This window comes from Equus przewalskii, chromosome 28 (genome assembly GCF_037783145.1).
Source record: "Equus przewalskii isolate Varuska chromosome 28, EquPr2, whole genome shotgun sequence".
Classification (NCBI taxonomy): Eukaryota; Metazoa; Chordata; class Mammalia; order Perissodactyla; family Equidae; genus Equus; species Equus przewalskii.
In genome coordinates, this window is record NC_091858.1 from 1,489,840 (window position 1) to 1,505,665 (window position 15,826).

The following is a 15,826-nucleotide window of genomic DNA, read 5'->3' on the forward strand; positions in this document are numbered from 1 at the left end:
TTTTTCTCCAGATTTCTTCCATTTTTCTCTCCCCGTCTCTTGTTTTCAGTCTCCATCTTTCCAGCCTGTCTCCTCCTTGATCCTGTCCTACAAAGCCACACCTGTACTGACAAAAGTGCCCAGAGTTTGATGGTTTACTTAGTGTCAACAAAAGGGGGATAAAAGTAAGCTCCAGAGACGCAGGAGCAGAGCCTGAGAGCGGAGCGCACGGGCCCCGGGGCCTCAGGGTCTCAGAGGGCCCGCCGGCCGCAGGCCCCCCCGCGCTGCGGAGCGAGCAGGGCAGGCCACCGGGCGCGCGGGGGCGCGGCCTCCCGGGATGCCGGGCGGCGGGCGGGCGCCGGAGCGCCTCCAGGGGCGCGGGCGGGCCGGGGCGGGCCGGCGAGGGGGCGGGGGCCGGGCGCGGGCGGGCCGCTCTGCCCGCCGCCGGCCGCGACTGTGTCCATCCGGCCCGGCCGCCCGCGGTCGCCTCCGCCGCCCGGGGGCTGTGCGCGGCTTGGTCGCCGTCGCGGGCCGGACACAGGTAGGGGCCGGACGGGGAAGGGCGGCCGGACGGCGGCGGCGGCGGGGGGCGAAGACCGTGTGTGCGCGGGGGTGTGCGCGCCGGGGGCCCTCCAAGGGGCGGCGGACGCGAGGCCTGGGTGGGCCCGCACGCCCCCCCACGGCCCCCGCGCGGCCCGGGCTCAGGTGTGGGGCTGGGCGGCCGGTGTCCGGTGGCCGGTGTCGGGTGTCCGGAGCCGCCGGCGGTGAGAGACTGTGCCCGCGGCGGGGGAGGCCGAGGGGCGCTCCGTGTCCCCCAGGGCTGTGCGCAGGCGCGTTACGCGGGGACGCCCGGAGGGAGGGGGCGGCCGCGCGGGAGGGTCTGGGCTGGGTGGGTTTCTGCACTCGGAGGGCAGCCCCGCGCCGCCTGGCACCTTCCTCCACCAGGGGGCGCCCTGCGGGAGGGGGCCGGCGCGGAGGTTTCCCGAGTTGTCCTGCACCCCCCCACCCCGGGGTCCCAGGGAGGAAGCTCGCGGGCCGCCTCTCTCTCTCAGAGCCTGGAGTCCCATCACCTCCTGAAACACTGACTTGATTGCCTGTTTAATGACAACAACTTGGATACAATTATTTTTAAGTGAATAAATAAGTGGAAGGCATATGTGGGCATCGTGTTGGCACATGAGTAGAATTTTCTAGGTAAGTCCGTGGGTACAGTAACTTCCAACTTTTCCAATATTTACAAAACTTACCAAATTGCTGGCCCCTCTGGTAATTAATTTTATCCTCAAAGATAGTCGTTTTGCAGATAAATTAATAACGTAGAGTTGAATAAGATAACTGAGTCTAAAAACAGAGCTGGCTATTTTAAAAGAATTAGAAGTCAAACTATATTCTTAACATTAAAGTTATACTGCCCGTATTACAGTATTTTTATGAGTTAGGCTGTATTTCAGGCTTTTTTTTTTTTTTTTAAGGTCAGTGTCATTAAAATCACAGTTACCGTTTTGTGGAACAGGGCTGTGGAAGGTGTGAGAGGGCAGATCTGTGGGTATCCTGGAAAACAACCCTTTAGAAATTTATTTTTGGAATAACCGGCAGATGTGGGCTGGTTGCTTGTCATTTCTCTTTTAAGATTGTACTGTACAAGAAGGAAACCCAGTTAGCTGAGCATCTCTTTCTCCTGGACCTCGAGTGACTGGAAGTTTGCTGCGGTCAGTCTGTTACACAGGGGAAGGTCACTGAGCTGGAATCAGCGATGATTGTCCTGCCGGGAAGTGAGGGGAGCGAAAGTGGGAAAACCCTGGGTCATGTCCTCATTTCCATTTCCTTGATGCTGGCTCCACTTGTCTTTGTAACTTCTCATTAGATTTTATGATAGAATCCTCAAATTACAAAAACTCACAGTTCAGGCCCTCGTTTCACAGATGAGGAAACTGAGTCCAGAGAAGTGAGAGCCCAGAGTTACGCAGCTCATGAGAGACAGAAGTAGGCGCCCAGGCTGGGAGCACCCGTGCTGTGTTTGAGTTCCCAGTGGAAAGCTCACGGAGGAAAGAGTTCATTCACAGCAGCGGGAATGAGCAGCTGTAGAGTGGCATGCATGTAATTCAGCACCCTGACCACAAGACAGTTGTCAGCTGGGTCTCCAAGTATTCTCTGAGGATCCACTAGTTAACTTTAATGCTAAAAATCCATGTTTGCTACAAAGGGCAAAACAAAACAAGATGACAACCGTGGAAGAGCGGGAGCGTCTCGTCACAGATGCAGCGGAGTTGTTTCTGCTACTCCTGGTGGTCGTGTGAGGGGAAACTGAGTGCCCGGTGAATAATGTGGGCAGGCAGCACCCAGCCTGGGGCCAGCAGGCCTGTCAGCTCCTTGCTGTGCTTCCTGAGGCGAGGTCTTTTCCCAGCCCTGGCCCCCAGCTCAGCTGCAGTTCCCAGGAGGCGGCTCCGCCCCAGAGGCTCTCTGCACCTTCAGTTCAGCATTTCTGTCGTTGCATGAATTTGCTGGTTTTCATTCCAAACTTTCCCATGTGGTGGCACATCCTGATGGTATTCTGATTCCGGGTTCACAAAGAAACTCTACTGTCCTGATGGAGCACAGTAGAGCTGACGTAGAGCCCGACTGCCCATCTTCCTCCTCTGTGAAATGGGGGTAATGAAGGACTGAACTCGGCGGATTATTGTGAGGGTTAAATGAGTGAATGCACGTCAAGTGCTTCAGGTGGCGGCCAGCACAGCCAGTGTCACTCTTCTACAAGGAGCACTCTGGGGGGAGAGGGGAGGAGTGAGAATTTGGCACTCTCAAGATTTTGGTTTTCAGGCTCTAGCCACAGCATTGCTGTTGCTAGCCTTCACCTCCATTCAAAATGGAGAGCAGAGCAGAAGCCTCAAGCTTCGCTGGGCTGCTGATTTCCTACCATGCTTTATTTCTGTGAAAGTCACCCGCTGGAGTCATGGAATATGCCAACGTAAGACATTTACTGGAATGTCAAGGAGCCATTCACTTTGGTTTCTTCCCACTTCATCTCAGAGCGCCCGAGTCAAGTGTGCTGAGGAACCAAATTCTTCTTGTGTTCCTGTCGTCGAAAGACAGGAGCTCAGCCTCCAGAAACCTTTGTTTAGTGTGGATTTAGTTGGCCCCAGCCCTGGAAAAGCTGTTAGAACCCAAAGGTCAAGAAAGTGTTACAAGACATCAGTTCTGTGGCTGTTAGAGCCTTTGAGGGTCCCCTCAAAGCAAAATACAAAGCTCGAAGGGGAGCCTGGGATGGGTGTGCCTGACTGAGTTAGAGTCAGACACTGCTTTTAACTGTTTTTTTATTTTCTCTTAATGCTGTGTTCCGTTTGCGCTCCGGTAGTTGAATGCTGCGGATTACAGGATGCAGTTAGCAAGAGTAGAAGCAGCCTCGGTAGGGCCCCTCCTACACGAGTGGTTCGTGGACCTGCAGACCACTCCGGGCGCCCCAGCTGTTGAGCGTGCTTGTCTCAAAAGACTGGTGTGAGTCAGGACGCCGCTTTTCGAGGAAGACAAAGAGAGGTTGCTCCCGGGGTTGGGGGGGCGCATCATAAACCGGCGTGTGGAGGAGAAGGTGAAGGAACCAGGACGAGCCGTGCTATGGCTGCGAGCCTGCAGGTTAAGAGCATTTGAACTAAGTATGGAGCAAAAAGATAGTTGAGAGGGCATGGCTAGGTGGTGAGATTATTGAGGCATTGGAAGCACCAAATTATTCATCCGTTTCTTAGAACATATGTGATTCTGAAAAGTCCCAGTGGGTAAGCTTTTGTGTACCCTGTTATATTAAAGCAAATTAAAAGTCTTTTCTTCCAGAATGGAAATGTATACATAATTTTCTTCTGATTACAAAAGTATGAGGGTTTTCTATTTAAAAAAAAAAAACCCAACCAAATAGAAATGTGTAAAGTAGAAACCTCAGTGGAATTGCCCCCGCCCTCTTCCAGCAGAACCGCTGTGAGACCACTTGTGCAGGCGCGGGTCCATGGTTTCTTTTTACAGGAGCCCTCTAATAAACTCTGTTAGAAAGCAAGAGCCTTTGTAATGAACCTAGGAACCTCTTCATTCCTCCAGTTTATCTGGTCTGTAAATTTAGATTTTATTAAATTAGGTTATCTAGAAGAGGTACACCTAACACCTGGTGACCTTCCAGAACGTACACCAATGTTCTCTCTTGCGCCTGCAGTGTTTTCATGGTTCCGGTAGGTTGTTTGGAAATTGCATTGTCATTTTGTGAAGATGAAAGTACATAATTGTGTTTCTTTAGTGCTACTTTTAAGGGGAAATGGGAAAATTGCATTGTGGTCCAGTTTTTATTTCTTTGATTTTTTTCTTTGAGCATGGCTCTGGTTTGGTTTGGTTTGGGGTGAGTAACTCTGTGAAATCTCAAAAATGGTATTTTCTTTTAAAATACATTGTCTGGAGAGAGTCTTTTAATTTCTTCCTGTGGCTTTTTTTTTCTTTAATTCTTTTCTTGGCCATACACTTGGTGGTTTGTTAGGCCCAAGGTAATAATATGTTGCTTGGTTGGGAGAAGGCCAAACCTCTGTTAATTTTTTTTTGTGTCCCTGAGATTGAGCTGTAAAAAGTTAGGGCTGGTTTTATTTTTTTTGATAAAGTATCTTTGGAAATTACGGGGTAAAGGTTACACAAACTCTTACAAAGCGTGCCTTGGCTTTTCTTCTCTTTTCCCGATGTGAAAAGCGATACCGTATTTCCTCCCAGCTTTGTGCATAAACCTGTCCTTGCCCGGCCTCTGCACGTTGTAATACTGCCTGCTCTTTGGCTCTTGCTCTTTGCAGGTTCACGAATGGCATTTTGAACTGGATGTTTGGTGCCAGGAACCAAGAGCCAGTTTGCTGAATTTCTGTGGCTGTCACTCGGGATTGCTGAGAGTTTCGGGGAAGGTCTGTGGGTGTGTCCAGGTGCCGGCCCGGCTGGCGGCACAACTGGAAGCCATTTTCAAGAACTTCTGCCACAGGTGTAAAAGACTCCAGCCCTGCGAAGATGCTGAAACAGATCCTGTCGGAGATGTACATAGATCCTGATCTGCTGGCAGAGCTCAGCGAAGAACAGAAACAGATCCTGTTCTTCAAGATGCGGGAGGAACAGATCCGCCGGTGGAAAGAAAGAGAAGCAGCAATGGAAAACAAGGAGTCCTTGCCAGTGAAATCCAGACCGAAGAAAGGTAAGCTTAGCTGCGTCTCTGCTGGGAAGGTGTCAGTGGAATGGCTCCCGGCTTGTTTTAACGTTAGCCAGCTTCACACCAGCCAGCTTCACGCAGGCCAAAAGCAAGCCAGGTGCGAGTTCCAATTTGGTAGCTGGACCTTAAGTGTTATTGAGATTGCACTAGGGTGGTTCATCCACTTCAAGTCTGCAGGCACAGCGGTTACCGTGGAGTGGTGTAGCTGTGAGCAGAGCCCTTCCTTGAAACTAGACTAACCTTAAGCTGAAGTGAGAAGTCACCTGTGAAGTTCGATTTCAGGGGTATTAAGGCAGGTTTCTATGCCCCTTATTGTGACAGATGGCTCGTATTCTGCTGCCAGCATACAAAGTCCTGTGTCAGCATCTTTATAACAATTGTATTTGCATTTCTTAGACTTTAAGAGATTTTTCTTTGGGTTATCTATTTTAGAGAAACTCCCTCTTAAAATGCAAATACTGCTGTAAGGAAAAAAGTCATAATACTAATTTTTCAGTGTGAGTTAATTTTTCAGATGTACTTCTTCCTGATTGGAGGAATCCCCGGGAGCTTGAGAGGGCCTTGCGAGACCGTGGGAGAGGAATTCTTTGCACATCAAGATTTAAAGCATATGCACACACAGACATAGAAAAGCACAGATTAACCACCCCCCGCATCTGTCATAGATGAATACCTGAGTTGTTTAAAAAAATAATAATAAAACACACTTTTCAAAGTCACTTACAGAGGCATTCAAGACCAATTTCTCCTTGTTGTTCATTAAGCCAGGAAAAACAAAATTTGTTAGAACTATTCATAGTTTCAAAGATTGAGAAAATGAATCTCACTCACAGGCTGGTATATACACAGTCTCAAGAGGGAAGTCAGTTTAGTGATCTTTACCTTATGCTGCCTTTTAGTAAAACATTTTTCAATTAAGCCTTTGTAGTGATACGTAAATAAATATAAGTATCTCATTTATTATTATTATTATTATCAATAGCAGCTATTTATTAAATACCTGTTTTTTCAGACTCTGTGCAAAGCACTTTTACATATATCATGTCTCATCTTCATAAAACTTCTGCAAAGTCAGTATTAATTGTCCTCTTTTACAGGTGAAAAAAACTTGGAATCAGAGAAGTTAAGTAATATTTGCAAGGTCACATTGCCAGTAGGTGCCCAGATCCGTTGGATTTCACAGTATTCTACACTATCTGATATAGAATTTTCCCTTCGACAAGTAGCGTGTCCAAACTGAAGCGTAACCCTTTTATCGTTCTGAACTGGTTTGTGGATCTCCTTGCAATCTTTAGTCGGAGTTTATAAGATAGAACTGGGCCTCTTTGGTCCCATGTTCATTGTGACATAACTTATTGATATGGTAGGTGACTTTGGGGACTGCTGAGAGCTGAGGGGTTCTTGCCCCGAGAGTCAATGGCCCAGACTCTGGGTAAGACTTTTGGCTTCTTATGCTCGCTCTCCTTGTGATGACTTAAGAAAATAATTTCAATTTCTTTGCTTAAATTCTTCCTTTGCTGAGTTTTGACTTTAGTTCTCAGAAAACCTGTATTACTTTATGAATTCAATGATCATGAAAAAAGTATGTTAATATACACAGTGAAAGTTTTATCAGTATTTCATGTCAGGAGTTTATTACTCCCTTAAATTCAACACTTGGAAAAATAGATTTTGCACTAACCTGGTTCCTCTCCTAACTGCAGACAAGGAAAAGGTTTCAGATTCTTGTCCTATTTCCCCTAGAAAGACAGCACCTATCTATCTTTCATCCAGTTCTATCTTTGATGATAAAGCCACAGATAGTACAAGGCAGCGTTATCATGGCTGGTGCTCCCTACAGGTGTGTCTGGACTGCAGACCTACTAAGCTCTTGGCTGTTGTGTGTTGAGACCTCACTGTGTCCTTCTCCTTTCAGGCCTGTGCCCTGCCTCCCGCTCTCCCGCCTGTCTCCCTTCCAGTCCCTGTCCCCAGCCCTCCCCCACCGCACCCGGCCTGTCCCAGGCTTACTCAAGTGCTGCTTTTTCTTGGCAGTTCTTAGCCAGGCTGTGGCTGTGGAGATTGTCCTTTCTTGGCTCATTAAATACATCCCTTCTCAGCCCCCATTCCTTGACGCCATTCTAGCTCATCTCTGAGCGGCTCTTTCATTGTCGTCTGGTGACTTTTTTCTCTCTGAGTCTGCTATGGTGAGTTTTCAGAGCATCATGAAAGCGTTTGCTCACGTGTGTCCCCGGAGCCTGTGCCCCTTTTAGTGATCTAAGGCGAAAGTAGGAGGGGCCGAAAAACAGTCAGAAGTACTGATTCAACTCACTTATGGATCAGAAAATCACTTGAAAATGTAGTGGGGAAATGTGACTCTCAGGGAGGGAGAGAATTAGGGACCTCCTCTGCCTGCTGGGGTACCTGTCACCAGAGGTCTAGAGCTACGTCGTCCATGTGGTACCACCAGCACGTGCGGCTGCTGAGCACATGGACTGAGGCTCGTCTACACTGAGGTATGCTGGAAGTGTAAACTGCCGGATTTCAAGGACTTGGTAGGAAGAAAATCATGTAAAATGCCACGTTCATAAATTTATATTCATTATATATTAACGTCATAATTTGGATAACGTGGGTAAAATAAAATGTATTAAAATTAATTTCATCTGCTGCTTTTGATTTTTTAGCCGGGCCCCTGGAAAACGTAGAATTACAGGTAGAGCTCACGTTTGGACAGCGCCGCTCTAGACTGTAAAAGCTGCTCCAGCCAGCGTGTATTGAGCTCACGGTGATCAGACCGAGTTCAGTGCTTAAATATATTCTCTCATAAATAGTCACAGCCAAGCCTGAAGTTGAATTATTGTTCACATTTTACAGATGAGGAGAGTGAGGCCAAGGGGCATTAAGTGACTTGCCCAGGGCAACAGCTAGGCTGCACTAGACCCTGAGCCTGGCTCTCCCACAGCTGGTGCTGTTTGTAAGTGTGATACCCACCGGGCTTTCGTGGAGTGTAATAACAGTTGCTGTTGCCTGCAGGTGCCTGGCACGTGTCTAAAACCTACGCTTGCACCGGGGCCTTGCTGTGGAGCCTTTATTCTCTAGGATTTTTCCCCGTAACACAAGCAGAGGAGGCCTCACTTAGTAGAGGGTTGCCCAGCACTTGTTCCATCCAGGCCCTGTCAATTTGAGGGAAACCTAATGCCACGGGCTGGGATTTGGTCGCTCTGGGTGGTGTGGGAGGAGCTCCGTGTGTGCCCTTGTCACAGACTTGGACTCGTGAAGCTTCATTGCTGGGTTCTCATTGTTGCTAAGTGGGCAAGTTCCCTTATGCAAAGCCTTCCCTTTTTCATGAAATGATGATAAAGCCATTGGTTTGTGCCACCCGCAGTGTCTGCTTCGCCCCTGCCTTCACTCTTGACCCACTGTGGTGACCTCCATTGCTGGATTCAGTTCTATCTCAGTCAGTTCCTCAGCCAGGTCTGACTCTGCTGAATTCCTTCTGAGTCTCTCTCTTTCTTGGGGCCATGGTCTCTTGCTTTCTCCATGACTGTTTCTTTTTCGTGTCTGCCTGAGCTCTAAATATCCGTGTCCCCCAGAGTGTGCCTCACTCTGCACTGGTGGTTTGTAACCTTGAGGTGGAGTTAAGGGGCTCATAGACTCCTTTGAAAATTTACTGCAGGCTTGGACCTAGGAAAATGCACACAGACAAGGTTTTGTGTCTAGTTTCACAGTGTTCAGACTTGGGTTCATAGGTCCTAGGCTAAGGTTAAAGTCTGTGTCATCTCCCTGGGGCACCCCTTCCACCTTAGATGGTTGAACACCACCTGGATACCAGTGACTCTGAGACCCATACTGCCAAGCTACATCTCTCACCTGAGCTTCGGTCTCAGTGTCATGTCCTCTCAGAAGACCCATAAGGCCTACAAGCCGAGTTCATCAGCATCCCCCAATTATTCCCACCACCCCCAGGCCGGATCCTCCCTCTCATTCTCTATCATGACCAGGGGCACTGCTTTCTCCCTAGTCACCAAAGCCAGAGACCTGGATGCCACCCTGGTTACTCCCTGACCTCACCACATACCTAGTCACTCGACCCTGTAGATGTTACTTCCTCTGCTCCATTGCATGGAGCTTCCCCTCCACCAAGGTCCTGGTCTGTTAGTATGTGCCAGGCATAAGCATTGTATTTATGTTATTTCATTTAATCCTCACAAGAATCTGGTGAGGTAAACGTTGTCCCTTTATTCTTACGAATAAGGAAACTGAGAGGAAAGGATTTGGGTGGGTCGCTGGTGGCGTCAGGATTTGAACTCAGCCTGTTCTGAACCACTGGTCCTGGCCCCATCTCCTGCCATCGTGTCTGTCCTCCTAACTCAGAGCTTGATGGTTAACTGGGCTTGGTTTCTTACGTGGTGAGTCACCGCATTGAGTAATAACTGAGATCCTCTTCCCTGTCACCTTCCTGAGCCCATGGATTCAGCTGGGCCCGTCTCCTGACTCCAGTTCTCTAGACACCACCTGCTTCCCCAGATTGTAGCACCCACCATGCAGGTTCTCCAATATCCTTTCTGTTCTTTTTTCTCTAAAGTAAGTGTGAAGATTTATTCAAGTTTTAAAAGATGGACTTCAGTGTTAGTAACTACAGGATTATCACCTAGGTTGACAGATCTGGTAAACAGTGGGGAAAGCAGTAGTCCTAAGGACTTTCAGGAAGTCCTGCTAGGACTGGGCTCTGGTCTTTATTAAAACACACGTGGGGCTGGGCGCTGCCTTCTCCTGGCTGGTCCTGTTCTGCAGCTCAGAAGGAACATGATGGCCACTCCACACCCAGCTCACCCAGCCGAGCCCTATTTGCATTCGTTGTCCTGACATCCCTCTGGGTGGGTTCCCTTTGCACTCTCGAAAGTGTTTCAGTTTGGACAATGCATCGTGAGGCTGCCCTAGACACAGAATTTGCAGCCATGCAGGCTGGTTTTGAATTCTGGTTCTGGTTTCACTAGCTCTGTGATCTTGGGGCAAGTTACCCTCGCTGTGCCTCAATCTTCCCATCGTCGTGAAATAGGGGTAGAAATAGCCTTGGGTGATACTCTAAATATTTAATGGCAGACATGGCCGTGGTGTCAATCAGAAGGGACATGGCCATGGCACCCAAGTCCTGGAGGCCCCGCTGGCCAGGCCTTCATCTTTGGGTTTCTGGATCAGGGAGCGGGTATCCTAGAGGAGAGGCTAGAGTAGGGAGCGATACTTGGGACATTGAGAGTTTAGGGAAATATTTCAATATTTTAACAACCTGTATTGGTGGGTGCCTTGCGTCTGTCCATCAGCCCTGATGATTCCCCTACTGTATTTAATATGTAAATTTGTTAGGAGGCTGCTGGTGTTGATGCTTTCCTGGCTTCTACTGACTCAGTCCGTGGTCTTCTCTTTGTGGGGTAGAGTATATGATTCTTCTCTCCTCTTCTCTCGCCCTCACCTGTTTCTATGATTGTCCTTCTGAGTTGGATGTAGTTGGGGTGGAGACCAGGTACTGACTCCCTGACACGCAGGCTTAGCCCAGGAGATCCTGGGAGGTGCACTGACCTGCTCCTGAGGAAATGATCCACACTGACGCCTCCAGTCCCTCCCTCCTGCACCCTGCTGGGCCCACCACACGGGGAGAAATCAGACACAGTGATGATGTGAGAGCATCAGGCTCCACATAAGACTGGAATACGCCTGGCCATTTCCTTGCTAAGGACGCATGTCACCCCATTTTTATGTGGTGTTTTACAGGACTGCCCAGGTAGAGGTCTTCTCAGGGGAATGAGGTGTGAATATGAGTCTCTGTGCAGTGGTTCTCTGTGGTGTACCGAGCAGGACTGACCCCCTGTTCTAGAAAAGGTGGTTTTGGAAGTTCTCAAGAGTCCCTAAGATAGCAAACATGATGAGCACTCTGAGATATAAACATGATTCAAGGACTAGGGAAGAAACTTACAATTAAATGGAAATGCTATAAAAAGGTCCCTCTCTCACTGTCCTCTGATTAAAGAGAGTATATAATTTCAAGGTGAAGTAGACAGAAAATCCAGAATGACTGCCTAGCCTTAAATTACAACAAGATACAGTGCCTGCCCCCTTAGGGACCCTCGAGTTTTCACCTTTACCCTAAGGATGTACACTGGGACGGAAATGTGGTTCTATGTATGTCAGTTTTCATCTCTTACCAGGCTGGAGCTTTTCTCTTCTCCCTGGCAGCACTTTCTTTACCGTTTCTCTGCATGTCCTGCTATCTGTCATTCTCTTGGCCTAGTCCCTGGCAGCCTTACTCTCTCCCCTTCCAGCAACCTGAGTTTAAAACCTGTCCGTGTTTCCCTTATTGAAAGCAATCTCTCAGCTAGCTCGGCTTCTGAGCTGCCCTCCGTCACGCAGGCCTGTGCGCGGTGCCCGGAATGCAGCAGCAGCTCAGTCAGTGTCTGCTGAGTAGTGGCTGACGCTCTTTTTCCTCTTCACTAATGAACTTCTCAGAGCCTATCCTTCCAGCCTCCACGGGTCCTTCCATCCTTTCTGTTCCGATTTTGTAGCCTGTTCCCCACCTGTCTCCCTAAAATTACTCTCTCTGAGGTCAGAGATGCATCAGATCCTTCTCCGTCTTTATCGTCCGTCCCCCTCCCCTCATCTCAGCAGGAAAGCACTGTTGTCCCCCTTTCCCTCTCTTGGCTGTGTAGCAGTGCGTTCTCCCCAGGCTCCTACATTTAGTTATTTAGGAGTCAGAATTCTCTTTTTTTTTCCCTTTTGAATTGGGACTCTCTTTTCCCTCCCTTTTCTTCTGCATCCTGAATGAAGCAGATGCTTCTCCAAAGTTCTCTGCTAGGCTTCATCCTCTTTGTGCATTCGTCTATGCTGAATGCTTCGTCTATAGAGTAATTGCCAGATTCACTTTGTCGATCTCAACCTCACTTCTGAACTCCAGTTCCATAGATCAGATATCTACTGAAACTTTCCATGTGGATTTCTAATAAAATTCTACATTTCCACAATGGCTCAATTATCTTACTTTTCGAATGTATTTTCTTCCTGTCACTGTTTCTGCTTATCACCCCACTGTCCTTCCAGTTAGTAAGTCTCTCAGTGCTGCCATCAGCTTTGCGTCCTGTCCTGATTCGGGGCCTGAACCTTCCCGTCCCGTGTAAGCTGTCCTCGCTCTCATTTAGGCTCCCCTTACCTCACTCCTGGGCTTTTCACCCTTCATCTCCCCCAGTTGCTCCCCAAACACTCGGTAATACCCACATCATTTGACCCTGGGCCACCCTACGTGCTGCATGCCACAGCGCGTCCTGTGCTTCTCTGATCCTGGCGCCACCTGCAGAGACAGTCACGGACTCCTGCTTGGTCACTTGATCAAGAACATGGAACTGATGCTTTTTGAGCACTTATCACATAACAGGCCTGTGAGGTCAGACTCCTTACCTCTGTTTCATCACAGGGAACTCAGGCTCAGAGAAAGAAAGTGACGTGTCCAAGGTCACATAAAAGGTTGGTAGAAAACTGGGATTTTAATGCACCTGTCTGGCTGAATGCAGTGCATACAGCGCCTACATTTGCCTTTAGCCAGGGTGCTGGGGCTGTGCCATGCGGCTCTCTGCCCCGCTGCATGATCCTCAGCCCACGGCCAGAGGACTCAAAAGCCTTTCTCAGCTCTGGCTGAGGCCCTCATTCCTCATAGCCCCCCACTGATTCCGTTCTCTGATTTTTGATCATGCTGTTCTTTGTGTCTAGCACTGAACCCACCCCCGCTGTCTGGCTAAATTCCATATCCATCCTCTTAAAACTCAGTGCAAAGAACTTCTCCTCTTATTTCGTCTCTGTCCTTCCAAAGCAATTTTTCATCCTCTGAATCCTCACTGGACTTAACATGTATTGTGGTTATAATGTGTGTCCCCCGGCCCTCCAAACTGGTTAGTTCCTCTTCTTAAGCGTTCCCAGCGCGTCCTTTAATACAACCCCCAAGTGGTATTACTTTGATAGTTAGCTGTTCACCAACTGCCTCGTGCAGCTGGAATGTAAGTTCCCTGGGGGCAGGGGTGGTCTGTCTGTTCATGAGTGCTTACACGCTTCTCCCTCAGTGTCTGGCACATAGTAGGTATGCAGTAAAATTCCCTGCATGAGGAACCTAATGCCTTGCTCTTCTCTCACAGACTAAGTGACTTGAGGAGAATGGCCACATCCGGTTTATCCCTGCGCCCCTGGAGAGCTTCTAGCTCTGCACCGCGCTCAGAGTTAAAAACTCAGTCAGATTTTGTGGAATGAACTAAACAGAGGCCTCGATAGTCTTCCCCCATCGTGGTCTGAAGCTGAGGGCCTCAGAGCTAAGGCTCATTTTGCTAGAATGACTCCCCTCCAGGTGGAGGGAGTTAGCTGCGTGCAGCCTCTAGAAGCCCCTCCCGTCTCCTGGCCTCGGGCGCAGTTGGAACAGAGATCATCCGCGATGCCGCTCGCCCTGTCAGGAGCTCTTTTTTTGGTATCTGGCTAAATCTGTCATTTTGTATCTCATTCTCATTCTTTTTGCCCCAAAGTCACTATTTCCTTTCTTTTACTATACTCTCACCACCCCTTCCTTTTACAATTTCTAGGTTCTGGTCCTCTCCTTTGTCTCTCTTCTCTATGTTTAGTTTCTAAGCACCCCGCTCTGTTCCCAGACAATTCTGGGGTTCCTCCTCCTCCACCCAGAGCAGCGCCCTCTTCCCCGGGGTTACTGCTGCCAGCCTGCCGCCTGCCGCGCTCTCTGGAGACAGTTTGTTGGGGGAAGCGTTCTGTCACGCTGTACTGAACAGAGTGCTGGCCCCTCTGGGTGTTCGTCTGCGCCTTGCCTGGCACTCTGCCACTCCTTCCAGGGCGTCTCCCTCCAGCTGTCAGAATATTGGTAGCAAGTTACTTAGGTGAAGGTTGGGAGAGGGACATAGTAAAAAGTATTGGTAGTTGCCTTGAGAGGGTGTAATAAAGAGAATTTGGTGAGATATGATGACTTTCCAACATTAATGAACCATTTGGCATCTCCTCACACAAAGCCGGAGCTGGCCAGGGCCGTCCCCACTAGGGCACGCTGGGGTTGGTCTTCCCCTTGTACCTGGTGCCACCTTTGCTGCTTCTGCACTTGTGAAAACAGTGTGAGGTCAGCTTCCTTCTGAATGATGCCTCTGACCCCTTTTATAGCGGAGACTATGACTGTCTTCTCTCCGCCTACCCCATACCTCTGTTTAGAACCTTGTTCTAGCACAGAAAGTCTCCATTGCACTGAGAAGAGTGGAAGGTGCCAAAATAAACGTCTGGCTTTGAGCAGCCAGCTTTTTTAACGTACCCTAAGGCAACAGTGTGAAGTCGGTCAACAAGACATTGGACAGGAGACGCTCTAATTAGAAACCTTCCTCTCCTTAATGTGAGAAGACAAGACGCAATCCCAGTGTGGATTTCTGACCCCTAAGCATGGCCAAGCTGTGTTCCAGTCAGGCACCCTGTTTCACATACTCGACGCCAGTGGCTAGTTTGGGATCCTCAGGGCCCAGGGATCTTGACTGGAACCAACTGTGGACCATATGGCCCTGGGTAGGTCTGCTCTGGGGTGTTTAGATTTAGAGTCTGCACCTGTTGGCCTTCCTCTCCTGGGTACAACCACCTTCCCCAGGTTTCAGGGAGCATGGCCCGTGTGGCCACATCTCAGGAGTAGGGAACTAGAATGTAATACAACCCTGGCGACCTGTTGTAAACAAGAGTTGTTTAAGTAGCTTGACCAAGCATCACGCTACCAGTCGTATTATCTTCTCACATGCTGGTGTGAAGCTCTCAGCAGCCACAGAAGTAAACAATAGGTGAGTGGCGATAGCAGGGTGCCTCTCTGGAACTCCTGTGAGTGGCAGGCACTGGGGAGGACCGGCTCCCAACAGTCCTAGCAGCAGAGATCAGTGTCCCCATTTTGCAGATGAGGAAATTGAGGTTTAGAGAGATCAAATAATTTGTCCAAATCACATAGCTAGTAAGAGGTGGGGTTGGGATTTGAATTCATACCAGTCTAACTCTAAAATGTGTGCTTTTTACCCAGCAGTGAAGCCTATAAAGATAGTGGAAACACCATACCCTGAAGCAGCTGTGTAATTCTGGGTTACAGGGAGATTCTCAGACTTAAGAGGTTCTGGTGTCTGATGTTAGCTCTGTTACACTAAAGGATAATGCAAAACATGTATGTTTTCTTCCCATCTCAACTTGTTCGTTTATAAAATGGGCACATGCAAAAGCCACATTCATCATATTTTAAAACAAAAGTCATTGCAGCCACTGCCTGTCCCACCACTTCCCTTGCTCCCTGGGAATGCTGCCTGGTCCTGAGCAGGTTGGAAGTGCTTTGCCACATCTAACGTTTTTTCCCCAAAGACCCTAAATACTTTAATGATGGTAAAGATGATAACCCATGATTGAATAAATTTGCTCAATTCGAATTTTCTTTTGTTCGCAGAGAATGGCAAATCTGTTCACTGGAAACTGGGAGCTGATAAGGAAGTCTGGGTCTGGGTGATGGGTGAACACTATTTGGATAAACCCTACGACATGCTCTGTAATGAAATTATTGCTGAGCGGGCCTGGCGGAAAGCAGAGCAGGAAGCAGAGGAGTTCAGGTAGGAGATCCGCCAACCA

General features: G+C 48.9%; 1 protein-coding gene across 3 annotated transcripts in view; it reads left to right on the forward strand.

The window, feature by feature from the left end:
• Nucleotides 1-372: 372 nt before the first annotated feature.
• Nucleotides 373-15,826, forward strand: part of SH2D4A (SH2 domain containing 4A) — a 64,528-nt gene continuing 49,074 nt past the window's right edge. Inside the window, exons 1-3 of one of the 3 annotated variants that reach the window (XM_070598655.1) lie at nucleotides 373-520; nucleotides 4,788-5,173; nucleotides 15,648-15,807. In XM_070598655.1, coding sequence (XP_070454756.1) covers nucleotides 4,993-5,173; nucleotides 15,648-15,807 — 341 coding nt within the window. In that variant the 5' untranslated portion in view covers nucleotides 373-520; nucleotides 4,788-4,992. Of the gene's footprint in view, nucleotides 521-830; nucleotides 1,174-4,787; nucleotides 5,174-15,647; nucleotides 15,808-15,826 lie in introns of those variants that run through there. The other 2 variants (XM_070598657.1, XM_070598656.1) reach the window with 2 other exon arrangements.